The sequence below is a fragment of the Naegleria lovaniensis genome, assembly GCF_003324165.1.
Source record: "Naegleria lovaniensis strain ATCC 30569 chromosome Unknown tig042, whole genome shotgun sequence".
Lineage (NCBI taxonomy): Eukaryota > Heterolobosea > Eutetramitea > Acrasida > Naegleriidae > Naegleria > Naegleria lovaniensis.
The window spans coordinates 20,828-35,669 of record NW_025407863.1 but is presented as its reverse complement, the minus strand read 5'-3'; the positions used below and the strand labels follow the sequence as shown (position 1 = coordinate 35,669).

Here is a 14,842-nt window from a genome sequence, read left to right as displayed (position 1 = left end):
CAAAACATGGCAGAGTCTATGATGATGAACGATCAATCCACCCGTCATCGCCATTCACTAATTGACCTGCCATCGGAATCCCTTGCATTAATCTTTTCATTCATCAATTTATTTCAACTTGGGAGCCTCGCTTGTGTGTGTCGGTTATTTGATGGTATTATCAATAATACTGCTCCAAGTTCTTCTTCAAGCAATGATGATGATTCAACTGTGTGTGAATTTACCAATTTAGGATCCCAAGTATTATGGTCCAATGTGACCATTACGAATCCTTTGGATATCTATTGTACTCAATTTGATAATTTTGCGAATGCCAAGAGAAAAAGACTGACAGAGAATCATCTTGACAATATACATCACCATCATCATGATTACAACAATAAGGATGATTACAATGATCTCATGTCACGTATGCAATCTACTCTCGATCGAATGATTCACAAATTTGGTACTCTATGGAAATGTTTGAATATTCGTTTAAATGGTGTGGATGTGAATCAAATCTTTTATGATTCACTCCTTCAAAAAACAAAGTTAGTGCCCGTCATTTGCTATGAAAATTTAATTCAATTGACCATTCACAAACTATACCTTTCAGATGCCTATGATTTATCAAGCTTATTAATATTGACACCTCGCTTAGAAGTATTATCCTTGTATTGCAATTCATTTGATAATTATTTATTTCATATCATTCGAGGAAAAGTATATCGTTCATTGAAAAAGTTAATCATTGAAAGTGAGGAGTTATCTACTTCACAAGAAGAATTCAATGCAGCATCAACACGTGTAGATGTTGTCTCACCTCCATTTACACAATTACAATATCTTTCATTGAAACGAGTGAAAGAGCATCAAACCCTTGTTGAATGTTTCGCAAGTGTGAACAGTCAGATTTACAACAATCAAGAGACTATACATGACACCATTCATGAGTGTCATCTTAATAATAACCATGGTCATTACATGAATTTGAAGGACACTGTGACTGCTCACTCTGATAGGTTGTATTACAGTACAGCATCTCCAAGGTCTCTTTTATGTAATTCTCCATCGTATCATTCTCTTCATACTTGCCAACTCGTCCAATGTACATTACCAAAGAATATTCTATTTCCTTCTTCATTGCAATATTTAGAGATGATTGATTGTATTGGAATGCATGACATGAATATTGTAGAGAGTATGAAATATTTATCACAAAATTTGAACACATTAATTTTACATGCAAATTTTGAAACATTCATGTTGAAAGATGATGATGTATCGTTCATGTTGAAAGAATTTCGTAACTTGGAATTTCTGGACATTAGGGGTCATACCTTACTCAATGGAAGATTTTTCCATTCTCTTTGTCATTCCCTAAATTTAGAGTATTTGTGTATTGAACATTTGATTTCCATTCATCACTACGGAAACAATAACACCACTGCAAAAGAGACTCGAAATATGTCTCTGTTAGATGTTTTAGAACAACAACAACAAGGCGTATTGTCCGATCGAGTTCCCAAAAATCACTCAGTCAAACATTTGTTTATTTATGGAGACAAGAGAATGAATGATTTACCAGAGGACGAATGTATGAAACAATTGATTGCTCCATTCTTTGGGGAAGATCAAATCCAAAGTTACGCCTTGGCTGAAGTTTACTCAGCGATTCATTGAGCTTCTCTTGGGGATGATGATTTCATGATGAACGAGCATGTCTCTCGTAAATTTCAGCCGCTCAAACCAACAGTTTTTGAATTTGAAAAATTAAAAAAAACAATTTCATCGCACGATCCAGTCTATGAGATTAACTCATCATTGACTCATTCTTGGTAATTATCATCAGCAAAGCAAAATGGCATGGGTTTCCCGATCCATACGAGAAATATCAATAACCAATCCAACAACAACGGGAGAAAATATTGGGCCGGGCTGCTATCTATCTCATGATCCCATTGGACGCACTCCCCGATATGCATCGGCACCTTTCTCATCAACAGAAAAGAGAAAAACAATTACTTCTACAGAAAAATTCCAAACACCAGGCCCAGGTTCCTATCATAAACCACTAGAGTCACCTTATGAGCCTTATAAAAAAGACGCTTCAAGCGTTTTCAAGTCAGCAACATCAAGATTTAATCAGTCCTCACTTATTCAAAGCCAAGAATTACCAGGTAAGTGTTATCCCGGCATGTGGTGATGATTTTAAGAAGGATCATTTCCCTTTTAAAATATTAAGGACCAGGATCTTACTTTAACCATGACACAGAACAATATTTAAAACGAAAAACTGGCTCACCTAAGAATAAGCGAACGAGCTCTCCTCGTCATCTTTCAACAGCTCCATCCATTCCAGCCAATTCTCAATCTCATGGATATGAGGAAGGCCCCAATGGCGAATTAATAAGACAATCCTCACCTGTTCGGGGGTACAAAGGAACACAAGATGATTCCATCGGGCCAGGGGCATACTTTTCTGACGAAAACACAACTAATTCTAAGAGTCTTAAAAACCAAGGAATATTCAGTAGCAACACAAAAAGACACCTATTCAAACTACAAGACACACCAGGACCTGGAACATATTCTGATCAAGGTCATTCATCTTCACATGCCGATCTTCGAAATTATGTCTCTGTTTTCAACTCAAAAACGAAACGATCGTCTTTGATTCCACCCGACAAGTTAAAGTCAACAAATCTGGGTCCTGGATCGTATGAAACCAAAGAACCTAAATATATGAAGGAGAAGAAAAAACAGTTGCCTTTTGGAAGTACAACCTCAAGACCCTTGGATGCATCAATCTCAACATCGTTCATGAATACTCCAGGTCCTGGTGAATACTTTAAAAAAGATATAAATGACCTACCCACGAATCAAGATGTTGCAAAAGTTCATGGAGCCTTTAATTCCAAATCTGAAAGATTTATTTACAGATCAGACACTACTGAGCTGGGCCCTGGTTCATACATCAGTCACGATTCAAATAGCCTTCTATCTGAGCTTTCAAGGAAAACAAAAGGGAGTTATGGAGTTTTTGGAAGCACGACAGCTCGATTCACATATCGAGAAACAAAGCCTTCAGCACCTCCACCAGGTTCCTATAATCCCAGTGACATTTCTCAATATGATATAAGGAAACCAGATCAAAGATCCTTTGTTTTTCAATCGAGAACTAAACGCACGATGCATTCAGAAAAGAAGCCAGACAAAGACGTATTTCCTTCAGTAGGACAGTATCACACCTCAGAAAACTGGTCAAAGAAGAGCTTTAATATTTCTGATCCGAAAACACACGGATTTTCCTCATCTAGCAAGAGATTTAGAGACACGAAGATACTCGACAAAGCTACCTTGCTTGGTCCAAATTATTTACCACCTGGAATGGCTAATCAAAAACCAAAAGGAATTAATATTGCCAAGTCATTGGGACACTCTGCTCCGCTTTTAGAAAATAGTAACAACCAAAATTTGGGTCCAGGCTCGTACGATTCAACGCAGACATGGCTAAAACCTTCTTACAATGTTACCATAGCACAATAGTCTTTGGCCAAACTTTGTAGAACCTTGGTCATCCGTTCTTTAAAAAATGTCATCACTGGTTGCAAGGGATGCTTCATCTTCAACACTGGACGTTCCGAAATTTGTCTTTAACACCTTAGTATGGGGTTGGTTCATTTAGTAGGTTTGTGACAAGTCTTTGAATCATGATTGTATCATGTAACATTCTACTAGCCGAACTGGAGAATTTTTGTTTTATTTCTTGTTACGTAAATTTAAAATTCCTCACGTTCCTAAATTTCAATATAACCACAATTTAAAACTTTCTGAGAATATGACATTGAGAGAGAAATGGAAAAAGAAATCACTCTTTTCTCCCGATGATGATGATTTGCGTGCGATTGGTTTGTTGTGAAATTTCTTCAAGAAAAAAAATGACGACGAAAAACGCCGACTCGATGATGACAGATTCCTCTCAACAACAACTGGTCGTGAAACAACCAACACTCAAAAGAAGACGTTTTGTTGCAGAAAGTGGTGATGCATCGCATACAACTCTCGTGGAAAAAGTTGAGGACAAGTCCGATAATCATTCTGCTTCTTTACATCCAAATTCTGCTGCAGCTTCTAATGATGAAGAAATTACTGCAACAGATCGGTTAGAATTTGAACGAGGTCTATCTAGAAGAAAACGAAAGACTCTTAAAAAACAAGAAAAGAGAGATCGGAGGATGAAGTTGGTTGAAAAAATCAATGAAGTCAAGTCAAAGGATGATAAAAAAAAGAATAAATCATCCAATAAGAATAAGGAGTCAGTGACATTTAATTTTGAACCTATCAGTAAATTATTAGCAGAGGAGACCACAGACAGTAAAAAGCAACCTCAACCACAACAGAAAACAACGACAAATGTTATCAAAAAGAAGAATAAGAATATGAAAAGCGAAATTCAACAATTTACAAATGTTGTCAATCATCCCGTGTTTCAGTCAAACCCTTTAGCAAGCATCCAACTACATTTGCGAAATAAGATGGCCACTATTCAGCCCAACCCACCTTCTTCCCAACAACACTCAAAAACAAGTAACGTTGCAAAACAAAACTCGAAAACTAATCCATCATCATCTGCTCAGAAAATCAGAAGAAAACTTAAACTCAAGAAACGGTCTGATGACTCATTCGATCCTACACAGACAGTGGATGAAGGTGTTGGAAAAAGAAAGAGAAATGATTAAATTAATTGTTCTAAAGATGCTTAAGATCCTAGTTCTGTATTTCAATAATGATGCATGTTTCAGTAGTACTGAGATTTTCCATATCTTCTTGGCGATTTTTGGGAGCGAGAGCTATGAGAATCGTACGATGATCGATCTCGTCTACCACCATCTCCTGTGTTGGTTTCATAATTCTTACGATCTCTCTTCTTGTCTGCGTTGTAGCTCGATGACGATGACGAGGACCTGTAATAATCGCCACTTCCTCGATTAGTGTCACCTCCTCGATATGAAGACCGATCACCGCTCATGCTCGATCGACTACTTCCGCTCTGACCTCCTCCACCATAGTATCCTTTGTTGCCACTTTGTCGGTCATCATATGTATCTGATGAAGATCCTCTGCCCGAATAGTAATCCTGTTGAGATGCTTGTTGTTGATTGCTAACATTGCTTCCAATTGAACTTGTATGTGAAGATGTTCCAGAAAATTCATGATCATCCCCATCATTCATGTCTCCACTGTTGTAATCTTGTCTTCTATTTTGTTGTTGAGTATTTACAGAATACCGTGACGTTGGAATTTTTGAAATATATTCAACTTGAATTATATTGTCATGAATGTTCATTCCATTAAGAGTTTCTTTAGCTTTCATTGCTTGAAATTTATCTTCAAACTCACAATTCAAAACTCCTTTACTTTTACCATTGTTTTTTTCTTCTTCAAATTTCAGTGTTTTAATCGCACCAAATTTTTGGAGAATATTTTCCATAAACACATCAGTTGTCCACTATGAGTATTAAATATTCCAAATAATCAATGATTATTGTTAACAACATTTTGTGTTCAACTCACCCATTGTAAATTATTAATTTTAATTGAAGGTGTTGCATGAGAGTCATCCTCATACGTTGAATCATTGAGTTTGTCATTAATTTGACTATTGATTTGATCAAATCCTCCATCAAAATTGCCAACCACAGATGTTGTTAGTTTAATGTTATTATTGGATGACAGTTGTGCATCGGAAGAAGTACTTGTGATGGCTGATGCTGTTATAGGAGCACTCAGAACATCATCATAAATATCTAGCATATCCTCTTGATCATTCTTTTGAATATTTTCATTTTGAAAAAAATGAAAGGTCATGACGATGACGAGTGAGACTTACATTCGACATTTTTTTTTTGTGATCATTAAAATGAAAACCTCCATGAAGTTTACAATGTGCACTCTGATTCCATGTTCTTCTTCAATTGAGTTTGCATTGTATTTTCTCTCTTTCCTGGGTTCTGTAAGCATGACCTTAATATATAGACTATATTTTCAATCTTGACAGAGCTATATTTGAATTGAATTCGAGATGGTTTCTGTAAATTGATTTTTCGCACAACAGTTTCGCAGTTACTTCAAATGTGGTATTCAAATGTTGAATGTCAAATTATCCACACGCCGCAACGAAAAGCTTTTCGCAAGTGACATTAACATGGATACACCAAGAGTCGGTTGTTGTTAAAAACAATATCAATCGATTTAGAGAGTTTATTGTTTGAAGAGAACACACTCTCTCAGTGCATTACAATCTTTGATCATGGGAGTGAATCAATCCTCTCTTGCCCGAAAGCGAGAAATGCTCTATCATGGGGGTATGAGTGGTAATGATGATATTGTGATGAATGAAGAGCGAGCGACGATCACCACTTCCAACAAACTCAACACCACCACCACGTCACAACAATCAGAGACTTCTTCATTGTCAAGGCACAAGAAAAGAACCAACCAAGAAAGTGCAAAAAACAGAGCATCCGTTGGCTTACTGCTTCATTCCAATAACACAAATAACAGCAGCAATGGTGAAAAGAAACGATTCACCATTTCATTATTCACTAGAACGTCCTCTTCCTCAAAGTCGCCACCTACTACCACTTCTTCAGAGGCTCAATTCTATTATCGAGAAGAGGATCATCATCACGACAGAATTCAATCATCGGGCCAGCATTCACGTCGTGATCGAGTGGTGGACAGAAGACCTCCTCCAATGTCCATGAAAATTACCATCGACAATCATGATTCCTCTTCTGCAACTGCTACCTCACGAAGACACTCCACCAATGCCATGACCATTCTTCATCAACAACAACCACTTGGCAATATACCAAAAGGAAGTAAGAGTGAACCCTCTTCTCCCAACAAACAAAAGAATAACAACAACAAACATCGACCCCAAAGTCAACACCATCATCATCACTCTCCAATCATTTCTCCTTCTTTCTCAGCAGCCAGTAGTGGAAGTAGTAGCGGAAGTGGTAGCACCCAACCAGGCTTACTCATGATTCCCAATAATGCAAGTTCTTCTCAAACAACACACTTGGATGGTAAAATTAAATCACTTTCTCCATCGGTTCATAGACCTGGTTATTTATCGGGACTGTTGGCACTCAAGAGAAGATCGAAAAGGTCATCCTCTCAACCCAGCAATAACACTGAAACTAATGGTGTGAGAACTACTACTACTACTACTACTACTACAACTGCAACTACAACGACTTCTTCTCTCTCATCATCATTTTCATCACCTTCTCTATACCAGACAGGACTCACTGACGAGGAGAGTACTACTACACTCTTCTCAACCTTATATCCATCCATCAATGCTCAACAAGTCATTCAATTGTTGAGAGATCCCATTGGTTTGGAACTTTTTTATGAATTTTGTTCCAAACAAATGTGTAGTGAAAATATAGAGCTATTCAAAGAATTGGAATGGTTGGAGCATAAAATTCCCAATTTATCATCCACATCGAGAGTGAAACATATCAAATCCATTCATGAAAAGTTTTTGAGTATGGACAGCGAATTAGAAGTGAACGTATCTCATCATGCAAGACAACTCGTTGAAAAAGAAAGACACTCCAAGAAAATTGATGTTGAGTCCACATTGACTCTTGTAGACTTTCTCAAAAGAGATGTGTGTACCAATTTATTTGATGCATTCTCGAGATTCATTCAAACAAAGGAGTACATACAATGGAGAGAAGTTAAATATTTGAAATATAATAGTGCTCCAAGATCTCAGCATGATAGAACTGACCTTGGAAAAACAAGGCTCAGTAGTGGAAACGTATTGGATGAACAACGCTTGGAAAGAGATCCTGCTCGAATATCAACATCATCCTGTGATGGTTATTCCTTTGGCAGTAGTAGCCTTATTAGTAATTCAGTTCCAGACTTACAATTAGCTAACCTAACTCCACCAACTTTGGAAAATGAGTTTACTCAACCTGAGGAGCATTCTGACAACACAACACTATTCACATCAACCATGTGAATTATTTTGTCACGCCACGACACAACAATTTTGAAATCAATTTTGCCACAATTTTGAGAAATTCCTTACTAATGAGACCAAAAAGCAGCAAGTATGCTTGGCCAAGGTCATTTTCGCACAAAATAAAGAGTTTGTTTCCTACAATCAACAGATCAAATAAGTTAATATTATAATTTATACACGTTTTTCGTCGGCTAACATTTTGTAATAAAAGTCATCCTTTTTTGAGTCTTGCATGATCTCTTCTTGAGAATTGAAGAAACTCCAAGGATCTTGAGTGTTGCTTGTTGGAACCTCTTGTGAAAAATTAAGGCTTAGAACACCTGTGGACGAGATCAATAAGAATTCATAATAAAATTGAGTAAGAATATGTTGCAGTAAAGCTTACCTTTTTGTGGTGTTGGTTGATGAGTTCCAAAGATACCTAATGGAGTGATTGGAGTGCTGGGTGTGATTGGAGAAAAAGGATTCTCTTCTTGCTCGGTTTTCATTGGTGTTGTCAAATTACCTAGATCTGAGAGTGATGGTAGTAGTGTACTGGTGTGTTGTGAAGCAGCTAATTGAGATGCTTGTGTGAATGAAAATAAATCTTGAGTCTTCTCCAGTGAAAATTTAGGAGGTTGCATAACATTTTGCTGTTGCTCGCCAAAAAATTGATTTGTTTGTGTTGATGATTTTGGTGGAAATGGAAGAGCAGCACTATTTGAAGCTGATGCTGGTGGTGGTGGGAAGAATGAAATTATTGGATGCTGGTTGGATTGTGCCACATGTTCGAACACTACCTGTTGATAGTATTGATTTACAAGGGATGAGTTGTGAGATATGTCCATGTTTGGCAATAAATTGACCATAGAATTGTTCGCAAATAAGGTAGTTGAAGGATTTGTTGGGATAAAATGTGATGGTGGCGGTAACTTTTTGAAGAGCTCCGAGTCTCCTTCTACATCTTCTTCTTCATCAACGTTCTTTTTTCTCTTCTTATTTAAGTACACACCAGGTTTAGATACAATCTTAAATCTACTTGAAACTCGTGTGAATATTCTTCTTGATGTATCAGCATCAACCTTTCTGAATACAGAAACAGAAAAGAAAAAATCACCCCTAAATGAGATCTTTGTTTTCTCGTCAGGCCATATTAGATTTAAAATCCATGTGTTAGAGAAAACATCTTCTGTAAAAGTGTAACTAATAAGAGGAACTCCACAATCAGTGTGTTCTGCGAAAGAGTCTTGAGAGTCCTCATCTTTCTTCTTTCTTGTGTTCACAACTTTTTTGAATAATTTCAGTTCGACAGTGTAGCCACTTTTTCTTCCTCCGTTCCATTCAAAGAAATGTTCGTTTGGAATCAATTTGATTTCATAAGAATGAGTTTTAAAAAGTACTTCCGTTGGTGATGTTTCTTCGTTTTTTAATTTTCTGCTAGAGACCAGAATATCAACTAACACCGGACGGTTCATGTCATTGCTGTATCGTCATGATGATTGTACATGTTGATGAAATGGCACGATAGCTTTGCGTACATACCTAATCGGATGCCCAAACCACTGTAAATCAATTCGATGTCGTTTATCTGTCTTGTAAAATTTCTGAAAGTAGTGTTGCAACCTCTTTTCTTCTTCTTCCTCCGTGCACATGTTGCCGCTTTGTGTGCAGGCGATGGTTTGTGGATGAGCCGTCGATGATGATGACCCGGTTTGTTTTTCAGACATTTTTTCTTCCTGAATTTTCTGGTATGCTGCACAGACTTGCTTTTCCCAAAAACTTAAAAAACAAATGAGCCTTGCCCCCCAAGTTGTTGAATTCAAAAACTGCGGTCCAAGCGTCTGCGTTCTTCCAGAAGAAATTTTGATTCAAATATTCTCGTACGTGGACAGAACCACTCTAGTTTCATTGTCTTCCGTTAATAGATGTTGGAACAGCATCTCAAATCTTGATATTCTTTGGGCCAGGTTCTTAAAACGACAGTACGCTGGACCAAACTTCAAGGCTACTCACTGCGCCTTTTGTAAGAGAAGAAAGGAAGAACAAAGCTTCATGGGCTTCCTTAGATACTCCTTCAGGAGAAACCCGTTAGAAACGGTTGTGGGTGTATGCTGCTGTAGCTGTATTTGCATTGTAGCGCCATTGACAGTACTTCTAACTTATATATTTTGGATGTTTTGTAACCCTCTATTTTGTTCTTTGAGAGGTTGAAGTTATACTCATCTTTATTGATCAGAGGAGGTTATTACTTTTTGAATATGCCAAATAATTTACTCTTCTTGTCTTGAGCTGCTGGTTCCGAAGAGGATGTCAGTGCACCAGTAGTAGTAGTAGTACTATTATTATTATTACTGGAAGAAGTGTTGGGTTGATCCTGCGGAGTGGGTGGGGTCGTGGTGCTACTCGTATTACTTGATGATGTTCCTAACCTTTCAGACGACGAGTTGGAGATTTGAGGTTGTGCCTTTTTGATGACTGAAAAGTTTCTCACTTTTCTATTCTCAATGGAATCTCTCTTCTCCATGAGTGTTAATAAAGTTTTAAACGTCTGATTAGGAAGCTCAACAAGTGCTTTTGTGGGAACTAGTCCTACTTGGCCTTTTTCTTGACTCACATTGAATATATGTTTGTAAAAGAGAGTATCTGCATGTTGTTTGTATTCGTCCTTATTGGCTCCAATGAGTGCAGGGCTTACAGACTTTCTAATTTGGTTTTTGAATTCTGCACGATCCTTCTCAGATGTTTTCTTTCCTCCAGAATTCTCTAAATTTGACAAGTTGGTGTCAGAATTGAGAAGAGATAAAAAGTTCAACTCGAGTGCAATTTCTTCGAGCATTTTGTCTGCTTCTAATTCTTTTTCTATTTTACAATAGTGATCTGAGATGGAAATAATTTGTTTAGGTGTTTTTGGTTTCTTCTTTTTTGCCAATTGCTGTTTTCTCATCACTGATTTCATATCTTTCAAGTTATTGGGTAAGAGCTCATCGAGAAGTTGAATTTTACGCATGGGACTAAAGTTCAATCCTGATTTTTGCTGTTGTCATGAATGTGTATATGTATATATATATATCCATACATTACAGAATATGAATGTACATGTGAAAATGTGTGTTCAACAACAATATGGTTGTTAACATGTTCATGATCACTACTACTAATACTTCTACTACTACTTCTACTTACCACGAGTAGCCATTTCTTTCCATTTTTCACTTTTTGCCAAAGTATAAATATATCTCCGACATGAAAATCTAATTGAAATAGAGATTTGTCTGCATCTACACAATCAGCAATGGCATAATATGCACCTAATGCCTGCTCTTCAACTGTTTGAATAAAATTCAATTTTTGTTTGTATTCTTCACAGATCTTATCATTCACAATGGACAATAATTCTTCGATTTTCTTTTTGGATTTAATTTTTGGAAAATCTTTCTGTGTGAGATAGTTCCATGTGGAAAATAATTGATTGGCAGTGTCTCCATCATTCAATTCTTTTGGTAATGAAACCTTCTTTTCAGAGTAGAGTTGAATTCTTTCTTTTTCATAACTCAAGAAAGGACATCTCTTTTGGTCTTTTTCTTTAGATTTACAATCTTTGAATTGTTCATCAATAATGTCATACACTGCTCTCAAACCATCAAGTTTCTCTGAGACTGAGTTAAATTGTAACGTATAGACATCATGTTGTGAAACTAATTGAAATAAGGGTTTTTTGAAAATGTATAAATCATTCATGTTGTGTTTGGTCGTCTTTTTCTCTGTACTATCATGACCAATAGTGGTATTAGGTGCTGTAGTAGAAGCAGTAGTAGTAGAAGCAGTAGTAGAAGCAGCAACACTATACGATCGATTGGTCTGCTGCACTGAGAGGGGTGGTGGCGGTGGTGTATTGTTGCTACCCGATAACGACGTTGGAGTATTATTTCCACTCTCATTCACTACTTCCTCAATTCTATTTTCTTCTTCGGATGGAATGTCTATAATCCAAGGGAATGGATATTGATCGGGTTGTTTCTCTACCAATCGAGCGTCGCACAGGACTGGCTCAAAAACAAATTCAAAAATTTCATAATTAAAAATGGTTCTTCCGTCATACTCTTCCAACGTTGTGGATTTCTCAGGTTCCAAATTCTTACACAAAATAAACATGTTGTTAAATAAGATCAAAACAGCATGACTAATATTCACATTAAATTTCTTACTATACACAGCATGAAGAGGAATTTCTTGTGAATAGAGTCTACCAGGTTGAACAATTTGTTTGTTTGGTTCCATTTCAATTAATTTTTCTCTTCCTTTGAGATATAAATCAATGGCATACATTCTAGATCGATTTTGACTTTCACGCATTTTCGTATTCAATTCTGTAGCAACTTCTGAAATTTGAGTAAGTGCATTGGTGAGCATGGGATAATCCTTATGATAAGGAGAAGTATATTTCACTAATTCTGTTAATAATAATTTATATCGAGGAACACGTTGAACTGGAGTGATTAAAAGTCCTCCTAATGGTTTGTTTTGAGCTTCTTTTCTTTGTGTATCTAACCATAATTGGAGAGGTTTGTTGTTTTTACGAATATCTTCGAGAGTAGCATTGATATTGTCAAATTCATTAAAATATCGAGTGTATCCCTTAATGAAGGGAGCGTATTGAAGGAATATTTGTCCAAATGTTTTGTTAGCTATTCATTCAGAATGTGAAAGTTGTGTGGAGTGAAAGTTGTAAGTCGTCGGAGTGGTGATGAACATTTCACATGGGATACAAGTCATTGTACGAGAGTAATAGTAATAGTAATAGCAATGATAGGATCCACACATTTATCCAACCACCATGATGGAATAGTAGTATAGTCGTTAGTAGTAGTAGTAGTAGTGATATTAGAAATGACCATTGAATACAGACGTTAGACTTGATACATACGCACTTTGTTGGCTCTCTCAATTTCAAAATTTTCTATTAATTCATTGTACAATTCCGAATTTGTTTTTCTAATAATGACCAAATCTCCTTTGAATATCTTGTTGTACAGTGGTTGAGTGATGAATTTCTGTTTACCAATTAACTCTTTAAGAGGTTTAGCATAATATTCTTCTAATAGCTATATTATATTAGAGTTGATTTTATGGCGTTTCGAATTTCAATTCACAGTTCAGTATATAAATGTTTGAACCATTGTTGATCAATCATGACCAGTGTAAAAAGAATGTTAATTTTTCCAATGTGTTATTATTGTATATTTAAGGAATGCGCAATATTGGTCATACAAACCTCTAATTCCGTTAAATAATTCTTCTCGGTGTCGAGGATTTCTTTCATGATATTGAGCCGTTGACCACTCTTGTGGTGCTTGGATTCTACAGCGGGTTGGGGCAATACACTCATGATGATGGTGAAGAAGAGAAATTTTTTTATGATGCTTGGACAAGTGACAGCCAATTTTTCGCTTTATTCAAACGCCAATTCAACAGAGATGGCAGGAGATCTTATTGAAATAGAGCAATACACATCCATGCACAAAGTTGGGTGGTGTACGTTTGTAATAATTGCTTGGATGCGTCATCAATGTTAGGAAGAGAAGGTATTTTCACATCCAGCATCCACGACTCGAATAACTTGATTCCATTCATTGAAAATTCTTGTGAAACGAGACCGTCCTCAACGGATTCCACAAGTACTGGAAAGAGAGAATCGCTGAACATTTTTACAGACGAAATTTTCCCTGATTTGTAATCAATATGAAGATCAACAAGTCCCCAATCAAATTTGGTTTCGATATTGTATGTAAAATCTGGTGTCATACCATAATTCCATTCTGGATCGCTTAATTGTTTGTAAAAATCTTTCCATCCATTGTTACTTGCAAAAGAGCTATGATCAATGGCCTCTACTTCAACTTGGCGATCAAAATCATGCCTCTTACAAAATTCACGAATGATTGATGTATTAAGAGATTCGTGAGAAATGTTTGAAGAAATTGTTGTTAAATTGCAAACTCTACTTGCAACGCTAGCTACTCCCTTACTCAATAACTTTAGTTTGTGTGGAGTTAAATAATTTTGTAATGCGTTCACGTCAAGATTGAGTAACATGGTACCATGATGTACACAAACATCTTTTCCTTGCTTGAACGCAGATCCACTAATTTTTCTTTTGCACTCAGACAAAATTAAATCATTTCTTCCACTGAGTTCACTTTGAATGTTGAAACTATGTTTAAGTGCGTCCATCAAAATTTGAAAATTTAATTCTTTTGAATAATCTTCTTTTGGAGAAATAAAAGTAAAAATACTATTTCCCTATTAAAAGTGATAAAATCGAATGGTTCATTGAGAGTGGATCTATTTTATTATCTAGTCCTCAATTAATACTTACTAAATCTTGATAAACTGCTCCACCACCCGATCGTCGTCGAACTAGATTGACTCCATCTAGGTTCATCTTTGAAATATTACATTCTTTATAGGGATTTTGATGTTTTCCAATCACCACAGTCCTATCATTTCTCCACAAAAACAACGTTTCAACTTGTTTACTCGCCTCATCAACAAACAAATAATCTTCGGTGGCTAAATTGAAATAGGGATCGTTGGAATTTGAAACAATGACCCGAACAGGTTTTCTCTGAAGAGTGATGCACTGAGAAAACCATGCACTTGTTTCTGTTCTGTAATGATGTTGAGACAAGAAGGAGTAGGTTGATGATGGTTTTGTTGTTGCAACCAAAGAACAATTCCCAAACAACTTTTGAGAAGCGAGAGCTGTTTTTTTCATTTTTTTGAGATGTTGGTTTTGGGTTCGAGTTCAAAAGAGGTTTCCTTTGCGAG

At 36.5% G+C, this 14,842-nt stretch overlaps 8 protein-coding genes across 8 annotated transcripts; 4 read left to right on the top strand and 4 right to left on the bottom strand.

The window, feature by feature from the left end:
* Nucleotides 1–6: 6 nt before the first annotated feature.
* Nucleotides 7–1,665, top strand: C9374_010231 (uncharacterized protein; the record flags this gene model as incomplete). The annotated part of the gene is made up of 1 exon (XM_044685753.1): nucleotides 7–1,665. One exon carries the CDS (start codon nucleotides 7–9, stop codon nucleotides 1,663–1,665), a length of 1,659 nt encoding a protein of 552 aa, XP_044544031.1.
* A 178-nt stretch (nucleotides 1,666–1,843) lies between these two features.
* On the top strand, nucleotides 1,844–3,531 carry C9374_010230 (uncharacterized protein; the record flags this gene model as incomplete). Its single annotated transcript, XM_044685752.1, has 2 exons — nucleotides 1,844–2,162; nucleotides 2,228–3,531. The coding sequence occupies 2 exons, from the start codon at nucleotides 1,844–1,846 to the stop codon at nucleotides 3,529–3,531; spliced, it is 1,623 nt and encodes a 540-aa protein (XP_044544030.1).
* Nucleotides 3,532–3,577: 46 nt separating this feature from the next.
* On the top strand, nucleotides 3,578–4,724 carry C9374_010229 (uncharacterized protein; the record flags this gene model as incomplete). Its single annotated transcript, XM_044685750.1, has 3 exons — nucleotides 3,578–3,669; nucleotides 3,724–3,893; nucleotides 3,958–4,724. The coding sequence occupies 3 exons, from the start codon at nucleotides 3,578–3,580 to the stop codon at nucleotides 4,722–4,724; spliced, it is 1,029 nt and encodes a 342-aa protein (XP_044544029.1).
* Nucleotides 4,725–4,783: 59 nt separating this feature from the next.
* Nucleotides 4,784–5,884, bottom strand: C9374_010228 (uncharacterized protein; the record flags this gene model as incomplete). Its single annotated transcript, XM_044685749.1, has 3 exons — nucleotides 4,784–5,494; nucleotides 5,560–5,814; nucleotides 5,876–5,884. The coding sequence occupies 3 exons, from the start codon at nucleotides 5,882–5,884 to the stop codon at nucleotides 4,784–4,786; spliced, it is 975 nt and encodes a 324-aa protein (XP_044544028.1).
* A 411-nt stretch (nucleotides 5,885–6,295) lies between these two features.
* Nucleotides 6,296–8,032, top strand: C9374_010227 (uncharacterized protein; the record flags this gene model as incomplete). The annotated part of the gene is made up of 1 exon (XM_044685748.1): nucleotides 6,296–8,032. One exon carries the CDS (start codon nucleotides 6,296–6,298, stop codon nucleotides 8,030–8,032), a length of 1,737 nt encoding a protein of 578 aa, XP_044544027.1.
* Nucleotides 8,033–8,206: 174 nt separating this feature from the next.
* Nucleotides 8,207–9,741, bottom strand: C9374_010226 (uncharacterized protein; the record flags this gene model as incomplete). The annotated part of the gene is made up of 3 exons (XM_044685747.1): nucleotides 8,207–8,355; nucleotides 8,421–9,496; nucleotides 9,557–9,741. The coding sequence occupies 3 exons, from the start codon at nucleotides 9,739–9,741 to the stop codon at nucleotides 8,207–8,209; spliced, it is 1,410 nt and encodes a 469-aa protein (XP_044544026.1).
* Nucleotides 9,742–10,259: 518 nt separating this feature from the next.
* On the bottom strand, nucleotides 10,260–13,400 carry C9374_010225 (uncharacterized protein; the record flags this gene model as incomplete). Its single annotated transcript, XM_044685746.1, has 4 exons — nucleotides 10,260–11,048; nucleotides 11,198–12,699; nucleotides 12,939–13,116; nucleotides 13,287–13,400. 4 exons carry the CDS (start codon nucleotides 13,398–13,400, stop codon nucleotides 10,260–10,262), a joined length of 2,583 nt encoding a protein of 860 aa, XP_044544025.1.
* Nucleotides 13,401–13,501: 101 nt separating this feature from the next.
* On the bottom strand, nucleotides 13,502–14,789 carry C9374_010224 (uncharacterized protein; the record flags this gene model as incomplete). The annotated part of the gene is made up of 2 exons (XM_044685745.1): nucleotides 13,502–14,314; nucleotides 14,391–14,789. The coding sequence occupies 2 exons, from the start codon at nucleotides 14,787–14,789 to the stop codon at nucleotides 13,502–13,504; spliced, it is 1,212 nt and encodes a 403-aa protein (XP_044544024.1).
* Nucleotides 14,790–14,842: the final 53 nt, after the last annotated feature.